Here is a 16,703-nt window from a genome sequence, read left to right as displayed (position 1 = left end):
TGCCATGTTTTTAGGCAATGTGCGCTCTTTCTACCAGTTTCTTTGCAACCAAACCTTAGAAGGGTATTATGCAATGACAGGGATGCTTTTTCCGTGCTAGAGAGGTCTGGAGTTTATTCTATCCCTTTGGAATGTACAACGTCTGGTACTCATACCCAGTATGTCGGAGCGACATCCAGAATGTTGTCTTGCTGTATTTTTGAATACCAGCAGTCTATCAGGGCAGGCAAGTATGACACCGAGCTAGCAAGAATGGTGTTGCAACACCAATACACCCTGTTGTGGGACCAACTGGTGATGCTCAAGCAGTGTGGTAACAGGAGCCTCGTGTATTTATGGGAGGCACTCCTTACCGACATGCTAAATCCATGCAACACCCCAATGCTGGATGTGCCTTCTTTGTGGGTCAGTTTATATAACAAATTAAGATATTGTCACTAGCTCCACATTCATGTAAAAAACAAAATTTTTTTTGCACATGCGCATTGGCACCTCGCGCATATTATTCAAGTTCTCTGTATTTAGTTCCATTTTTAGTTTTATTCCAAAGCTGTTTTGCCGTTAGAGTAGTTCGAAATCATTATTCGATAAAAGGATATTAACCGTTTTCATCTGCCTGAAGAAGACGAAAATAGTTTCGTCGAAAGCGCTAGTTGTTTATAGCGATACTTGTACGTTGTTTAATCTAAATTTGTTTCTGAGATCACTTGAGAACAAAATTGTTGTCTTTTTGGAAATATAAGCAAGTTGCATTATTTGGATTTTGAGATGGAAAAATATTAATTTAAAAGTGATTTTTTTTTATTGAGCACAGTATGCATTTATATATATATATATAATGGTGTTTACTAATAACAAGAAATATAGAGATAGTATATATATATATATATATACTATCTCTATATTTCTTGTTATTAGTAAACACCATTCCTAAAATATTTGAACTTTGAGAAGAGCTAATATTTTTGGTGATGGTGATAGTGGTATTGCAGTATTGCAATACCACTATCACCAAAAATATATAGTGGTATTGCAGATTCAAAGAATCAGTTTTATAGAATATTGTATATTGAAAAAATTACAACAAATAAAACATAAAATGTCAACAATAGATACAAAATATACTAGTATGAATTCTTTATAGACATCTAGTATATTTTGTATGAATTCTTTATAGACAGTATGAATTCTTTATAGACATCATACTGTCTATATAAATGTATATAATATTATACTATTACATACAAAATTTATTTTTGAATATATTTTTTAAATAAAAGAAACAATAAGTATATTTGATAAGGAAAGAAATAAAAATGAAATATATTCAAAATAGTTACATCCTTGATTCCTATTTAATGTATAAAGAAAAACTTAAACTACTCAAAAACAAAAAAATTAGGGAATATTATAAGACTTTCAGTAAAATATTAAAATTAGACTGATATTGAAGATATAAATCACAAAGAATGAAATAACATCATACCTGTTTTTTTCTATGCCAAGCAGTTTATAGTGTACCACTATTTTAATGTAATTCAGAATTTTATATATATTCACTATACAGGTATACCTCGACTTACATCGTTTCGAGTTACGTCGTTTGTCAAAAAAGTACTGTATATGGAAAAAAATATCAGGCTGCGCTTATTGCAGTACCTGAATATGTAATTTTAATATTACATTAATAAACCAGATGTATATGAAAAAATAAAANATTTTAAGCTTACAAACAAATAAATTTTAGTTTTTAATATAGTACAGAAAAAATAATCTAAATTTACAAATTTACATATATACATTTATAATTTACAAGTATGTACTGTATTTACAGTACATACTTGTAAATTATAAATGTATATATGTAAATTTGTAAATTTAGATTATTTTTTCTGTACTATATTAAAAACTAAAATTTATTTGTTTGTAAGCTTAAAATAGATCTTTATTAACCATATATTATTAAAAATGCATTAATAAATAAAATACAGAATCGGGAATGATAATTTATGGTTTAGCCTAGTGACAAGTAGATTCGGAGACAAGTAAATTCGACTTACATCGCCTCTCCTGGAACCAATTACCGACATAAGGCGAGGTATACGTGTAATTTGTATATCATTTAACAAAATTGAACGTATATAACTCATTTTCAATATAATAAAGTACAAAAATATATAATTATAACTGATATATTTTATGATTCTCTAATATACAATTTACATTCAATAAAATCATTTACAGAATTTCCATATAATCACATTACAAAATGTAGAAATGGAATTTACATTCACACTTTGTGCACAATGGTGAATATTGAATATATTGGATAATCTTTATCCTCAATTAAATAAGTCAAAATTCTCAATGTATTTACAAAACTATACAAACTAAATACATTTATTTTAAGTACAGTAACAACTTTTAGCTTATTTTTTCTCTAGAAACATTAATAAATAGTTTTTTAAATTACGTATTTCCTTGTATAATATTTTGCTCTTCTTCTGTATTTGAATATTGAACTTCAATTTGATTATCAAAATCTTTATACATTTGCACTTCTTCACAAGATTGAATGTGAATTTCTGCATCGGTAGACGTTGTTGCAGAATCAGTCACATACTGAATAACGTACTGTTCGTCTAAATTAGTTCCATTTAAAACAAGTTCCTGTCCATCTTGAACTATAATTGTTCCAGGATTTACAGCAACAAGAGACTGTCCATCAACAGAATGAAGAGTAACTTGTGATTCTAAAGCTCCCTGTTCAATAATTTGTTGAATGAGATTGACAGCACTGACAGTTTTTTCATCCATCTCACCTTCAGTTAAATTTGCTAGCTGCACTCCCTATTTTAGAAATAAAAGTTATTACTTCTTTTATATATATATTTACACATGTTAGTATTTTAAATTAAAACTTACTTGAAGTGTTGTGGATATTACAGAATTAGCAATATTATTATCTTGTAATTCTATCATTTCAATAGGTTCTTGTATACTGTCCATCATGACTGTATCTGTCTCAAATCTTGTATTTTCATCTGTAATAATTCCCCCTGCTGAATCAGTTGCAGATTCTTGTAAAGTAGAATCTAATTTATCTGCTGATATACCGTGTTTATCCTTTATAATATAAAAATATTTTTTTAAATCAGTAAATAAATAAAAATTTCTATAATGACATTAAGTTATAAAAGTTATAGCCATGTAAATCATAAGTATTCAATAATCTAACAACTATTATAGTAAATAACTAATCTTGAATACTATAATAAACAGTTTATTATAAAATATCTAAAACTGAATACAGTGGGACTTCTGTTAATGAATGCCCTAGTTAATGACCAAATCGGTTAACAAACTTTTAAAAATTTTTTCACAGATAACAAATGAAATTTGGATAATAAACACAACAGTTTTTTGTGACAAATTTTAGTTGTTGTTATGTATGTGCAAGGTAAACATTGCTTTTCAGAGTGTTTGTGCTAAACTTCTTTTTTCACTTTATAATTTATATATTTAATCAATACGGCACCCAAGAAAGAGAATAGTGACAGTGGCAATAGAAAATGTTTTAGTGTAGCATTAAAGAAAGAAATTATTGCAAAACACAAGAATTGCATTAGTGTTTCTGACATTGCTAAAGAATATAATGTGGCAAAATCAACTATCTCTACAATTATTAAAAACAAAGAAGCATTTAAGGAGACAAAAGTGGCTAAAAGAGTGACTGTGATATCAAAACAAAGATCTAACCATGTTAGTCTGAAGGAAACTTTGGTCAACTTGTGTCCCAGAGCAAAACTTTGAGGGATTTGAAGTAGGGAGCTCTCCTGATGTAGTGCATGAAATTGTGTCTATTGGCAAGAGTTTGTGAATAGAGGTCGATGATGGAGATGTGGAGGAGTTGATGAAGGACCATCAAAATGAACTAACCACAGAAAAGCTGGTTGTCTTGCAGGAAGAACAGATGAAAGTCTTACAAGAAGAGTATTCATCAGAGGAAGGGAAGAGAATGTCAGGGAAGAAATCACCAGAGCTGAGATCAAGGAAATTTGCAGAAAATGGAATGATATGCAGGAATTCATCAAGAAGCACCATCCTAACAAAGTTGTGACTAATAAGACCATTAATTTAATGAACAACAATGTGATATCACATTTTAGAAAAATTTTGATTAAAAGAGTAAGACAATCAACTTTAAACTACTTTCTTTTTCCTCATCAAAAGAGACCTCGACTTGAAGAATTCCCGATGTAGTGCTTCTCAATATTTTTAGGGATCTTTGGCTATATCTTGGGCTACTCCAATATTTTTTTTGTTGGTGTGTGTGTTTTAGCTGGCAACCCTGGCATTTTTGTGTGGTGTTTTTCTAAGGACTGTGTGTGCGCTGAATCGAATGTTTTTGATACTAGATCAACTTCTAAAGTATATATTTTTTGGTTTTTATATTTTTCAATATATTTATTTCGTTTGTAAAAAATAAATAAATAATTTTTAATGATACAATAGCCACGATTATTATTTTAAAAAGTTTACGTTAGACTTAACATTGACGAAAATTCAAAGCGAAGCGACACACAACAGAGAAAAATTTCAACATGGGATAAGATAATATATTTTCTCATACATAATCGATTATCCGAAAAATAAGTTATCCAAACAACCCCAGTCCCCAATTGATTTGGATAAACGACACTCTACTGTATTTCAAAAACTATTTGAAATGACGAGCATGAATAAATTTTTCATAACTATTTTCAAAATCTAAATAGATTGCTCTTATCAATAATTATTTTAATAAATTAATTTTTAAGATCTTCAAGAATAATTTGTGAATAATTCATAAGTTTTAAAGACAAAAAATTTAGTTGCATATAAAATTTAATTTGTTCAAATGAAATGAATACTTCTCTTTGTATAAATATTCAATTTTGAGACAAAGATCCATATAATTAGCCCTTTATTACTGAAGGTTTATTTAATGTCACAATTTTAAAAACAGACTGGTTACAGAGATTATAACAGTAATGAATAAAGACTTTTTGTGAAGAGAAATGAAAATTTAGAGAATGAATAAAAGTATGGAAATTTTAAAAAGGAAACATTTTTAATATGACTTGATGATAAAATGTTAGAAAGTCTTATTTAAAAACTAAAGTCATGTTTTAAGAAGCAAAGGAAAAACAAACAAAGACAAGTTGCATTTGAATGATATATTTTTATAAATAAAAGTGACTGATTATATTCAGCAAATATTGCTAATTTTAGCTTCGTATTGAATGATATAATAATTTATATCAAAAAAAGATATTTCAAAAAATGTCAAAAGATGACTTTCTGGTCTAGATCATTGTGGGAAACAAAAGCTGGTGTCAACTAGGGTTTCTCATTTCCCGGTCTTTTGCTTGTCCCGGGATTCCGGGATAAAAGTGAACTGTTTCCCGGGATCCCGGGAAATCCCGGGATAGAATTAATTATTTTTAAGGTATACAAAATATCTTGAAATCAAATGATATAATTATTTTCCATTTTTTAAAGTAATTTTAAAGTTCTGTAACCTCCAAAATCATATTAATAATGCTGTGTAAGGTCTATAGGCCTATAATAAAAATTACCTTTAAATAACGTAGAAATTTTCACAAATAGAAAAAAATTAATTAAAGTTTGCTGGAAACTGCATACAACAACAACAAAAAAAAATGTTTTGAATTGAGTAAAAAATAAAAAAAATGAACTTCTAATTTAGAAGGTAATTTTCGTTTTTTAAATAAAATATAATACAAAATATTGCAAACTTTTATAAGATTTTAAAAAGCAAAGATGGTCAATACTCCGATAACTCACTCTAATTCTTATTTTAGTAATGAAAAGTCTTGCCACCGAGAATGCCCTTTCCGATTCAATTGATGTGATTGGAATAGTGTTTAATGCATTTAAGAGAAGACAGATATTATGTGTTTTTTCACCTGTAGCCTGGAAGATTTCGAGTTCGTTTTCGAGATTGTAGTACTTCTTTCGCTCTCTAGTATTCTTGATTTGTCTACCTTGGCTGCTTTAATAGCGGCATCAAGCTTAGAGCTCGATAATTCGGCAATTCATTTGGCTTTAATAATCAGGTTTATGAAGAAAAACTTCATACTTGCAGACTTTGTACTCGTTTGTATCCTTGCCCAATTTGCACAATCTGGCGTCAGGCATTTATTGAAGCTACTGGGCATGGTTAAAACTCAAGACAGCGTAAGCACAATTATTCCAGATATTACAGGTTCCGACAAGTAAAGAATTTTTATAGTCCTGCCACAAGTAAGCTATATATTGATTATTAAACATTTGTGACATGTTATAACGAGCAAAAATTAAAAAAAACTAATAGGTAGGTTTAAAATTAATAAATACAAATGTATTCTGACAGTGAATGAGTTAATTATGTTTTCTATTTGCAAAATTCCTTAACCTTAACACAAAATAAGAAAAAAAGTGAATTTTTAAGAAATTTGCGGGATTTCCCGGGATAAGAAAAATTTCCCGGGATATTTCCCGGGTTAAAAAAACAACCGGGATCCCGGTTGAGAAACCCTAGTGTCAACATTATGAATCAGATCAGAGTGATGATAATGCAGTGGCACCACACAACATCGTGGAAGAAAGCAACTTTTTTACCAGCAAAGTTATGGTGACAGTGTTTTTAACTATAAAGCACTTTTGCTGTTAAACTTTAAACTGACTAACAATTCTGTCACTACTAACTACTACAAATGCATTATTGGATCAGTTGCATACTGAAATCAAAAACAAGTATTCCAATAAAATAATAAAATCACATCTGAAATCATATTGTACAATGCCATAATTCATGTTGTGGGAGTCAAAGATAACAATATAGAATCTATAGCAATCTAGATGGTTCTGCTTTCTCATATAGCCCTGACCTGTGTAATATATTGTATATTGTATAAGCCAACTCAAAAATCTTCTTGCAATTTCAAAAGTCATCTTGCAACTTTTGAAATTTTGAATCCATTGAAAGAAAACATTGAAAAATTGTAAGTGTCAATCAGATGCAGAAGTCACAGGCAATACTCAAGAATGTTGTAAACAGAACCAAAATAATTCTTCCAGGAAGAAACAGTTCATTAGTGTCACTGTGGGATAAGTGCCTCAATGCCTATGGGGACTTGATTGTAGAAATGTTTTCTGAATTGTCTATAAACAAACTTTTGTTTGCTTATTGATAATATAGTTTTTAGTATATAAATACACTAATAATTTTTACCTTTATGAAATAATATTTAAATAAAAGAAATATCTTAAAATCATTATCTAAATAGCTTTTTTAAAAATTACCTTAAGATGTTGTTTAGTTTGAATCATATTCTCAAATACACTTTTACAACTCAAACATTTATAAACTTGTTCACTTGATTCTACAGTTATTGATACTGAAGAATCTAGTTTTTCAATAAAAGTTTCACCTTTATGTTTACGATTGTAATGAACCTGAAATAACATACATATATAAGAAAATTTCAGTAATAAAAATAATAATTTTAAATAAAAGATTTCTCACTCTCATATATCCCACACCATTTGAAGAATAATCACAGTGTTCACAGACATAACGTCTTGATAACTGATGGCTCTCCATATGTTTTTTCAAATGAGATTTTTGATTGACAGTATAATCACATTGATCACATTGAAACATTCCATCTACAAAATGGGATCTGAAAATATAATGCAATATTATTATTATATATATATTTTTTAACTTAAAAATAAAATTCTATAAATATGTAAGTAAACCAATGATTATTATATGTACTTACTTAACATGACATCGCAAAGCTGTTTTTGACTTGTAGGATTTTCCACATTCTTCACACAGATGAGGTTTATCATTTGAGTGTCGTAACATGTGAATCTTTAGATTATTTCTACTGCGGCAAGTATGAGAGCATTCAGAACATTTAAAAGGTTTGATGCCTTCGTGGATCCAAATATGTTTTTGAAGATCGGCACTCGAACGATGGAATACACGACTGCAGTAGGGACATTTATAAGAACATCGACCAATTCGTCCAATTACACGATGATTATTGCCTAATAACTGAAATTGTTTTTCAATTACAACAATTTATATTTCAAAGCATTTAAAAAAATATATTTATTTAATTTACTTTTTGGAGTTCTGTTTGATCTATTTCTGGATGTTTACACAAAACATGATTTTTTAAAATCCGAGTTGTGGGAAATTGTTTATTACATATATTACATTGAGCTGTTATTAAATGTTTTTGCCGATGATGCCAATAAGTGGTTCTTGAAGAGGCAACAAAATCACATTTATCACAAGAAAATTTACGACCTTCATGTATGCTTTCTTGATGCCTTTTAAGATTTTCCTAATAATGAAAAAAAATATGTCATTAAATTAACTTTGTTATTTAATGAGAAAAGATAAAAATTAAAAATGAAAATGGAAAATACATTAAAAATTCTGGAAAAAATGTGTTAAAGTAACAAACTACTTTTTGGAGGCCAACCTGAGAAGTTTCCTTGAGTTGGTTCTTGAAAAATAGTTTGTTACTTTAACTTATAAAGTTCATATGGAGATTAATTTAAGATTGTAATATATAACTTATGTAAAATAAATAATTTCTAATAAATGCCAAAAAATACATACAGTATTTATATTTAAATAATTGAAATGCATAATGAATATTTATTGCTGTATGAATTTATTAAATATTTACACACAAACGTGACTTGAATTCTGACATTATATATACATGGTGTTAAATAAAATGATCCAGTCCCATAACTTGAAAATGATTAAAAATAGAATTATGCCAAACAAGGTGCAATAAGCTTGTTAACTTTTGGACACTCTAAATGATCTCATAACTTGGACGTCACCAACACATGGAGACCTCCAAGTTATGAAGTCATTTAGAGTGTTTCTCAGAGTTCATGTAAGTCAGAAAGGCAGGCAAGGCAAGCATGTGAACAGGCACAACTGCCTTTAGCAAATGTGCTTACAGCTCTTTGCTGTTAAAGTTGACCATACTGCAGTCATTTATTACAATCAACTTTAACAACACAGAGCTCTAAACACAGATGATAATGACATTTGCATGTTTACATGCTTGCCTGCCTGTGTTTCTGACTTGCATATTTATGTATATCAAATATCCTGAATCCCAATATATATATTAATACATAACCAAACAATACATAACCAAGTAATGTAAACATAAACATGCAATGTTTATGTTTACATTACTTGACAATGAAGCAAGTTATCAAAAATTACTCCAAAGTAAACATTGTTTAAATTTTCACATCCTTTTTGATGGTATTATATGTGACCCCACATACCACTGAACTTGGTGAGTATATAACTCTCCTATATGACCCCATTACCCAGGGTCTACAAGACATACACTCACCAACTTTTGGACATATATATTGGGTTGTTCAGAAAGTAATTTCGTTTTTTTTCCATGGAAAAAAAAACAATATTTTTATAATAAATATTTTATTGAATTATATATTGACCATTTTGGTCAAATATCTGTTGTCATTGTTTCTGGTAGTAGCATGATTTCACATACATAAAAGTTTTGATCGTTGCTTACAAAAAACTGATCCAAATGATTTTTGACATTGTCATTTCAAGTAAATGTCTTATAGTCAAAAAAAATTTGTATAGACCAGAACAAGTAATAATTTGAGTGTGCTCCATCTGGCAAATATGGTTGGTGTGATAGCACTTCCCATCTAAGTTATAACAGTTTCTGATGAGTTACCAAAGTTGTGTGAAATTTGACATTATCATGGTAAAACACTACACCTGTTTTGTTGATCAATTCTGGCGCCTTTTCTGTTTGATGATATTACTCAATTTGTTTACTCGATGGCAGTATACTTTTGAATCAATTGTTAAATTGTCTGGTAAAAGCTCCAAAAAAAAATTTCCTTAAAATCCCACAAAAAGAGCATCTCTCTTTAAGAACATGTGGAACTCATATATCAAGCTTTGAAACAAAACCAATTTGTTTCAAGTAATCATAGACAGTTCAATTTGACAAATTTAATCTCTTAGTGATTTCACATGTTTGCTTCAATCAGTACCTTTATTTTGTTTTCATTGGCTTCAACTGGCCATCCAGAATGTGGTGCATCTTTAATATTGAAATTGCCAGAACGAAATTTTGTAAACCAGTTTTGGCACTGTTGTTCTGTCAATACATCTTCTCCATACATGTCACACAATTTTTTTCTCACTTGAACAGCATTCTTACCTTTTTGATAATAAAAGAGCAAAATATGCCGAAAATGCTGCTTTCGATCTTCCATATTTGATGGGACACAAAAAAATAAATAATTGCACAAAATCAAACAAAATTTTTTACAAATAAGCCTTAAAATGCTAGCTGTCAAAATATATAATGATATGGTTTAGAATGAAAATGGCAGGAAAAATAAGACTAATCTGTCTAGTGGTAAAAAAACGAAATTACTTTCTGAACAACCCAATAGTTCCCTTGTCTCGTTTGGCCATAATTAGTCTGATCCTTCCACCTTTAATCATTCCTGAGTTATGAGACTAGTTCAGTTTATTTGTAATACCCTGTAAAAAGACATCGAACTTAATGATTTATAAGCCATCAATAGTTTCAGTTAGTAAGCATAGTTTATCAAATAAAATATTTAAAAAATTATTTTAATTTTGTGTTTCTTTCAAGATATTTTTAATCAATTGCATATTATCTTATCACAGCTTATTTTCTTTGTATTTAATAAATTTATTAAAATAATAGTCATTGAAATTTAATTTGTTAAAAATAATACTGGTAATTTTTTGTCAAACTGTCTTGATTATTAAGTACATTGATTATTAAGAGTATCAAATTCATTATTTAGCAGAAACCATATACTTTAGTTAGATATTGTAATGTCAAAATCTTTTTAGATATGCATGATCTTAGATAATATTTATATTATTGACATAATTTCACAACTGACAATATGCTCACATATTAAATAAATGAGTTGTACATTTAAATTCATTTCAGATGTTTTTCTGGCTTTTAAATTACAAATTCAATAAATTATTTAATATTTAACATTATATTGCTACAACAACATAATTAACCTTATTTGTAACTAACTTTTTTGGATCTTTAATGAACTTATTAGTCTAATTAACATTAAATTTATTTACTAGCCAAGAAAATTCAACAAAAATTATTTGTATTTAGTTAAAACCAATATTTGGATAAATGCTGTTTTATACATACCTTATCAACTACCAATTTACAGTTTTTTATTGGTAGTTTACACTAAAAATTAAATAACTTTGAATAATAAAATTGTACATTAGAATTAATTATCTCTAAGCTAATGCCATTTCCATAATTTTGTGCCTTATCCTACCATAATTTCCCATAACTCTCCGCCCCTCATCCTCCCATAATTTTGTGCCTTTTATGCCTAATAAATTTCTGAAAAAATTCATTATATCACAATGTATTCAAAACTGTAACACAAATAAACTAAACTATTATGAAAGTATGTCTCTGAAGCTTGTTACTGTGTGCAACTCAAATAAAACGAAAAGAACAAAAAAAACAACTCTTCACAAATATTTTCGAACCAGCCCAACCTTTTTTTGTGAAGAGCTGTTTTTTTTGTACTTTTTGTTTTATTTGAGTTGCACACTGGTAACAGGCTTTAGAAATATACTTTAATTCACCCCAGTGTTGTTCAGTGTGAGTATTTAAACTATTATTACCCAAGAGATATAATTACACTGTTAAAATTATAATTGGATAATTTTTTGTTTGATGTAGTTACTATGAAATTTAAAATAATACATTTTATCAAATATTAACAGAATATTAAACTGTAATTTAAAAAATTGCTGAAATTGTAATACTTATTTAAGCTATTTGTTACACTTACTTTTGAAGCAGCAGTATAAGGACATTTATCACATTTATAAGGCTTATTTTCTGAATGTGTCATTAAATGAGGTTCCAAGTCAATATATGTATGAAAGAGTCTACCACAATATTCACATTCAACAGTTCCAAAAGTCTCTTGTATTTTTTTATATAATTCAACTGTTAAAGATTTATAATTTAAAGAAACAATTGGACTATAGTTAGTCAGGGTAGATTGACTTGTTTCCTATAAAAAAAATTATATATATTAATGCAAAAATTAAATATACTGCTTATGTAATAAACAAAACATGTTATAATTACATCCACAGATGATGACTGATTATTTATATTTTCAACAGATGACTCATTCTGATCTTGATTTTCTCTTAATTCCTCGGGAAGATTTATATATTGGCTAAGTGCAACAGTTCCATCTGGCTCTGGCAGATACCAACTATTATTTAAAGAATCTTTGAATAATGAATCTATTGTACAATCTTTAGGAAAACAATGTAATTCATTTTTTAATAAATCCATATTGTTATCTTTAGATACAGTTTTAAGTGGTGAAAATGATTCAATTTGAATTTTATTTTCAATATTCTGAGTTTCATTTTCTGAAATTTTATCATCACTATTAGTTGCTAAATTACAATCTTCTATATTTTCTGATGATTCATTAGTTGATTGAAGATTCACAGACTTTTTATTAATGTGATCTTGAAGATGATTTTTTAAGACAATTGTACTGATAAACATACTTTTACATAAACAGCATACAAAAACTAAACGATGTCTTCTATGGTGATTTTCCAAATATGATCTCCGACATGCTGTGTAATCACAAAGATTACAGTGAAAAATATTTGGGCTATCTCTAATATTGTGAATAAACAGATGTCGATCACGATCAATTTTTTTCTTGAATTTTCGATTACATATATGACAAATATGAAGTAATGCCATAAGGTTTTGAGGTTTTACAAGAAATGTGGATAAGTATTGTCTACCATGAGAATTTGTATGATATTTCCTCACATGATTCATTAATGATTTGACAGTATTATAATAATTATGACATAATTTACACTGATGACGTCTATTACTATGAGTAGCCTAAAAAAATACAAAACTTACATTATTTAAATATTTGTATAATCAAATTTTATAAAATTATTTCAATTACCTCATGTTCAGCCAAATGACTCCTGTTCAAACTCTGAAAATTACATTGTGAACACTTAAAATAATTACCAGTGTGCTTTCTCATGTGTGTGTAGAGATTTCCTTTTGCATTTGAACGAAATGGACATTGAGGACACTCAAATGGTTTTAAATCTGTATGAATAATGCAATGAAGCCTCATGTGGGATAGAGATTTGAAAACCTATAAATATAAATATTTTTTTAATTATATTAACTAAAAAATGATGATAATTGTACAAATTATGATTACCTTTTTACATATATTACATGAAAATACAAGTAATTCATTTGTTTCCCTTCCAGTCATTTTACCCATTTTACTCATGTCTACATCTTGTGTTACTTCATGCCAAACATAAAGATGATCTACACAACTTAAATCAACAGCATTTAGTCGTTCTTCAAATGCAAGTCGTTCATCTTCTGTATTGAAAACTGGAATATGATGAGGGTCATTTCTCCAGTTAAGCTTTGCTTTTGGTCCTGATGAGTCATCATCATTTTCTAATAAAGGGAATAATTAATGTTCTATTAAACATCAAAAAATGAGCTTATCATGAAGTAAAAAGAATATTTCTAGGTTTTAATTATGCAAGAGAAGAAAATAATCAGTTTTATCAAACAAAATTTATCATTATTTTAACAAAATTAATTAGTTTTTAATATAATTACAGTAGAGCATCGTTTATCCGAATCAATAGGGGACTGGGGTTGTTCGGAAAATTGATATTTCGGATAACCGATTATGCAGGAAAAAATATATTAACCTATCCCATGTTGAAATTTTTCTCCATTGCATGTCGCTTCGCATTGAATTTTCATTGATGTTAAGCCTAACGAAGACTATTGTATCGTTAAAGATTATTTTTTTATTTTGTACAAACAAAATAAATATATTGAAAAATATAAAAACAATAAAAAATTATACTTCAGAAGTTAATTTAGTATCAAAAACATAAAATATTTGAGTAGCCCAAGACAGCCAAAGATTGCAGTGCCACAGCACTGGTGAAAATTTAAATTTGCTGACTGGAATTCTTTCGGATAATTGATGTTTCAGATAATTGACTTTCGAATAAACGATGTTCTACTGTACAATCTTGTTCAAATCTATAGAGAGACCAATATCTAAATACAGATGAAATCTCTGGCTTTATTTATTGGTAATCTTAATTAGTTTTTGTAATATAAAAATAATATGTAAATATTCAATGTAATATAATAATTCATATTTACATATATCTATATATATAAAATTGCTTGTCCTAACTGACTCATTCGCTCACTGATTCATCATCACCCAGAGCAAACTGCTGAACCTAAAGAGGTGAAATTTGGTACACAGTTAGGGTACGTCATGAAAACACTCACTAAAAAGGGATTTTTCGAAATTCCCCCGCGGGGAGGGGGGAGAGGGAGAGGATTAAGTCTTAACCGAAAAAACGGCTTCTACTGTACTATTTTTGATGCGATTTTTTGTTTTTATCTGNTTAAGGCTTAACAGGAAGAACGACTTCTACTGTACTATTTTACATGCGATTTTTTGTTACGTTTAGTCTTCATTAAGTACTTAAGTGTATTAAATTAATAACATTTCAGACATTGTTATAAATAGTTTTATATATTTCGATTTTTTAACCAAATGTTCGAACCTTTTTAAATTCGAATTTGTTATTGCGTATCGGTTTGATTATAGAACGATTGTAAACGTTCCAGAAAATTGATCAAATTGAAAATTGTTTGTTTGATTCTCAGTAATTCTCATCTTTCTTGGCAGTAGGTGTTATATAACAATTACTATGGTTGTTGAAATACTAAATATAAATGGGGTTTGCTTGCAAAACCTCCGCGGGCGAAGTCGCGGGTACCAGCTAGTATGAAATATAATGCTCATAATATGATTAGTAAAAACTGATTATGATTATGAAAATTGATTGATATTGATTAGTAAAAATTCAAAAAGAAAAAAAGATTCAAAGATTTTTCAATTAAATATGTAAATTTTCAATGGAATATTAAAAAATAAAACAAATAAAGATTAGAGAAATAATTAAAAGTAATGATGAAATACTGTTTTAAAGGAAAAAATCAAATTATAATAAATACTTCATTCAATGAATAGAATTACTTGTAATAGGCAAGGATTATATGCTAAGCAGCTCTTAAAATGTTCAAACATGACAAACTTAATCAGATACTCAGTAAATTCATATGACCAACTAAAGAAGTGAGGTAAATAATATGAACATAAACTGCATCAGTAAAATATGACCACATATATGATAGCTAAACAGATATTTGAGCATTAAAAGATTTACATGTAATTATCCTTACATGACAAACAAAAGTCTTGGAATAAAACACACAATACAGAGTTTGCACACAATGTACTGTACTTTACATTATAAAAAGGTCCATTATAACTTTGTGTGTAACATACCAGTATAAATGTAAGAAAAGTTTTGCATTAGAAGTTTATTTTATAAAATTGTGGAATCAATTGTATTTGATTCTTTATTAATGTCAATGCATCATTGTTGTTACGCATGCACAAATAACAACACACTGGGAGTTTGGCATCCATATTGGTTTTGCTTCATACTGTATGCATGTTTGTAATCTTGCTTCTAGTTATCATATGTTAATTATGTCAGCATAAAAAACTCAATTTAGATTTATGATTAGAAACTATTGAAACTTTTACAAGAAGTATTCAATGTTACATCTGAAGGCAAAATGAGCAGCAAAGAGGAGCCAGGGCAGAATATTTGTTTGTTTTATGCCAAGACAGTTTGAAGTGCTTATTATTTATAAATAAAATAACTTTATGTAAAGTTTTAATAGAAATTAATTGATCTTTAAATAAACCTTAGGTTTAAATTCTGTTATCTAAGACTGATGAAAGAGCATGCCCTAGATCAGATTAGAAAATTTAAAATGTTTGTTATATTTTTACAACATAACAGGCTTGGATGTGCAAATGCCATCTAATGTTATGTATTTATAATTATAATGTAAATATAATATAAAATACATTGTGTGAAAACTTCATAATAGGAAAGACAGGAAGTTAGGCTCCTAAGACTTATTGTCTTAGGAGATAAGACAATAAGATAAGATTTATAGATAAGACTGTAAATAGCCCTTTTAGCATTTAAAACTGAAATGCTTTGAATGATTTGATGAACTAATGATTTTTATTAATAAAAGAATCATTATTTACACATTAAAAATACACATTTTCAAATCATTCAATTTCAAATATTAACATTTAATTTTTTTTTGTTTTCAACTATTGTTGTATGATTTTGATGTGTTTTATAATCAGAATCAGAAAAAGTTTATTGTCTAATGGGAATTACTTCCCTATTACAAGGGGTTGTAGTTTCATGTGTCCATATTTATCTTTACTAAAACAATATTTTTCCATTAATTGTTTAATTTGCACTTATTACTCGCGTACATATTCACATATTCTTTAATTTAATTTATTTTGTTGTTATAAGTTTCTATTATTTTACAAAAATAATTATAAATATT

The 16,703-nt window shown here is 28.2% G+C and overlaps 1 protein-coding gene across 2 annotated transcripts in view; it reads right to left on the bottom strand.

Annotated features, from left to right (window-relative positions):
• Window positions 1–2,192: 2,192 nt before the first annotated feature.
• The window catches only part of LOC111626300 (zinc finger protein ZFAT-like), a 39,516-nt gene continuing 25,005 nt past the window's right edge, over window positions 2,193–16,703 (bottom strand). For both annotated transcript variants that reach the window (XM_023369622.1, XM_023369623.1), the window contains exons 6-15: window positions 13,414–13,667; window positions 13,144–13,344; window positions 12,279–13,073; window positions 11,974–12,201; window positions 8,184–8,408; window positions 7,833–8,113; window positions 7,574–7,730; window positions 7,351–7,503; window positions 2,926–3,126; window positions 2,193–2,850 (exon numbers count right to left, since the gene is read on the bottom strand). In XM_023369622.1, coding sequence (XP_023225390.1) covers window positions 2,470–2,850; window positions 2,926–3,126; window positions 7,351–7,503; window positions 7,574–7,730; window positions 7,833–8,113; window positions 8,184–8,408; window positions 11,974–12,201; window positions 12,279–13,073; window positions 13,144–13,344; window positions 13,414–13,667 — 2,876 coding nt within the window. In that variant the 3' untranslated portion in view covers window positions 2,193–2,469. The remainder of the gene's footprint in view (window positions 2,851–2,925; window positions 3,127–7,350; window positions 7,504–7,573; window positions 7,731–7,832; window positions 8,114–8,183; window positions 8,409–11,973; window positions 12,202–12,278; window positions 13,074–13,143; window positions 13,345–13,413; window positions 13,668–16,703) is intronic.

The sequence above is a fragment of the Centruroides sculpturatus genome, unplaced genomic scaffold, assembly GCF_000671375.1.
Source record: "Centruroides sculpturatus isolate CEXI.00-Female unplaced genomic scaffold, Cexi_2.0 scaffold182, whole genome shotgun sequence".
Lineage (NCBI taxonomy): Eukaryota > Metazoa > Arthropoda > Arachnida > Scorpiones > Buthidae > Centruroides > Centruroides sculpturatus.
Note: the sequence above shows the minus strand (reverse complement) of the source record. Positions and strands in the feature narration are given on the sequence as shown.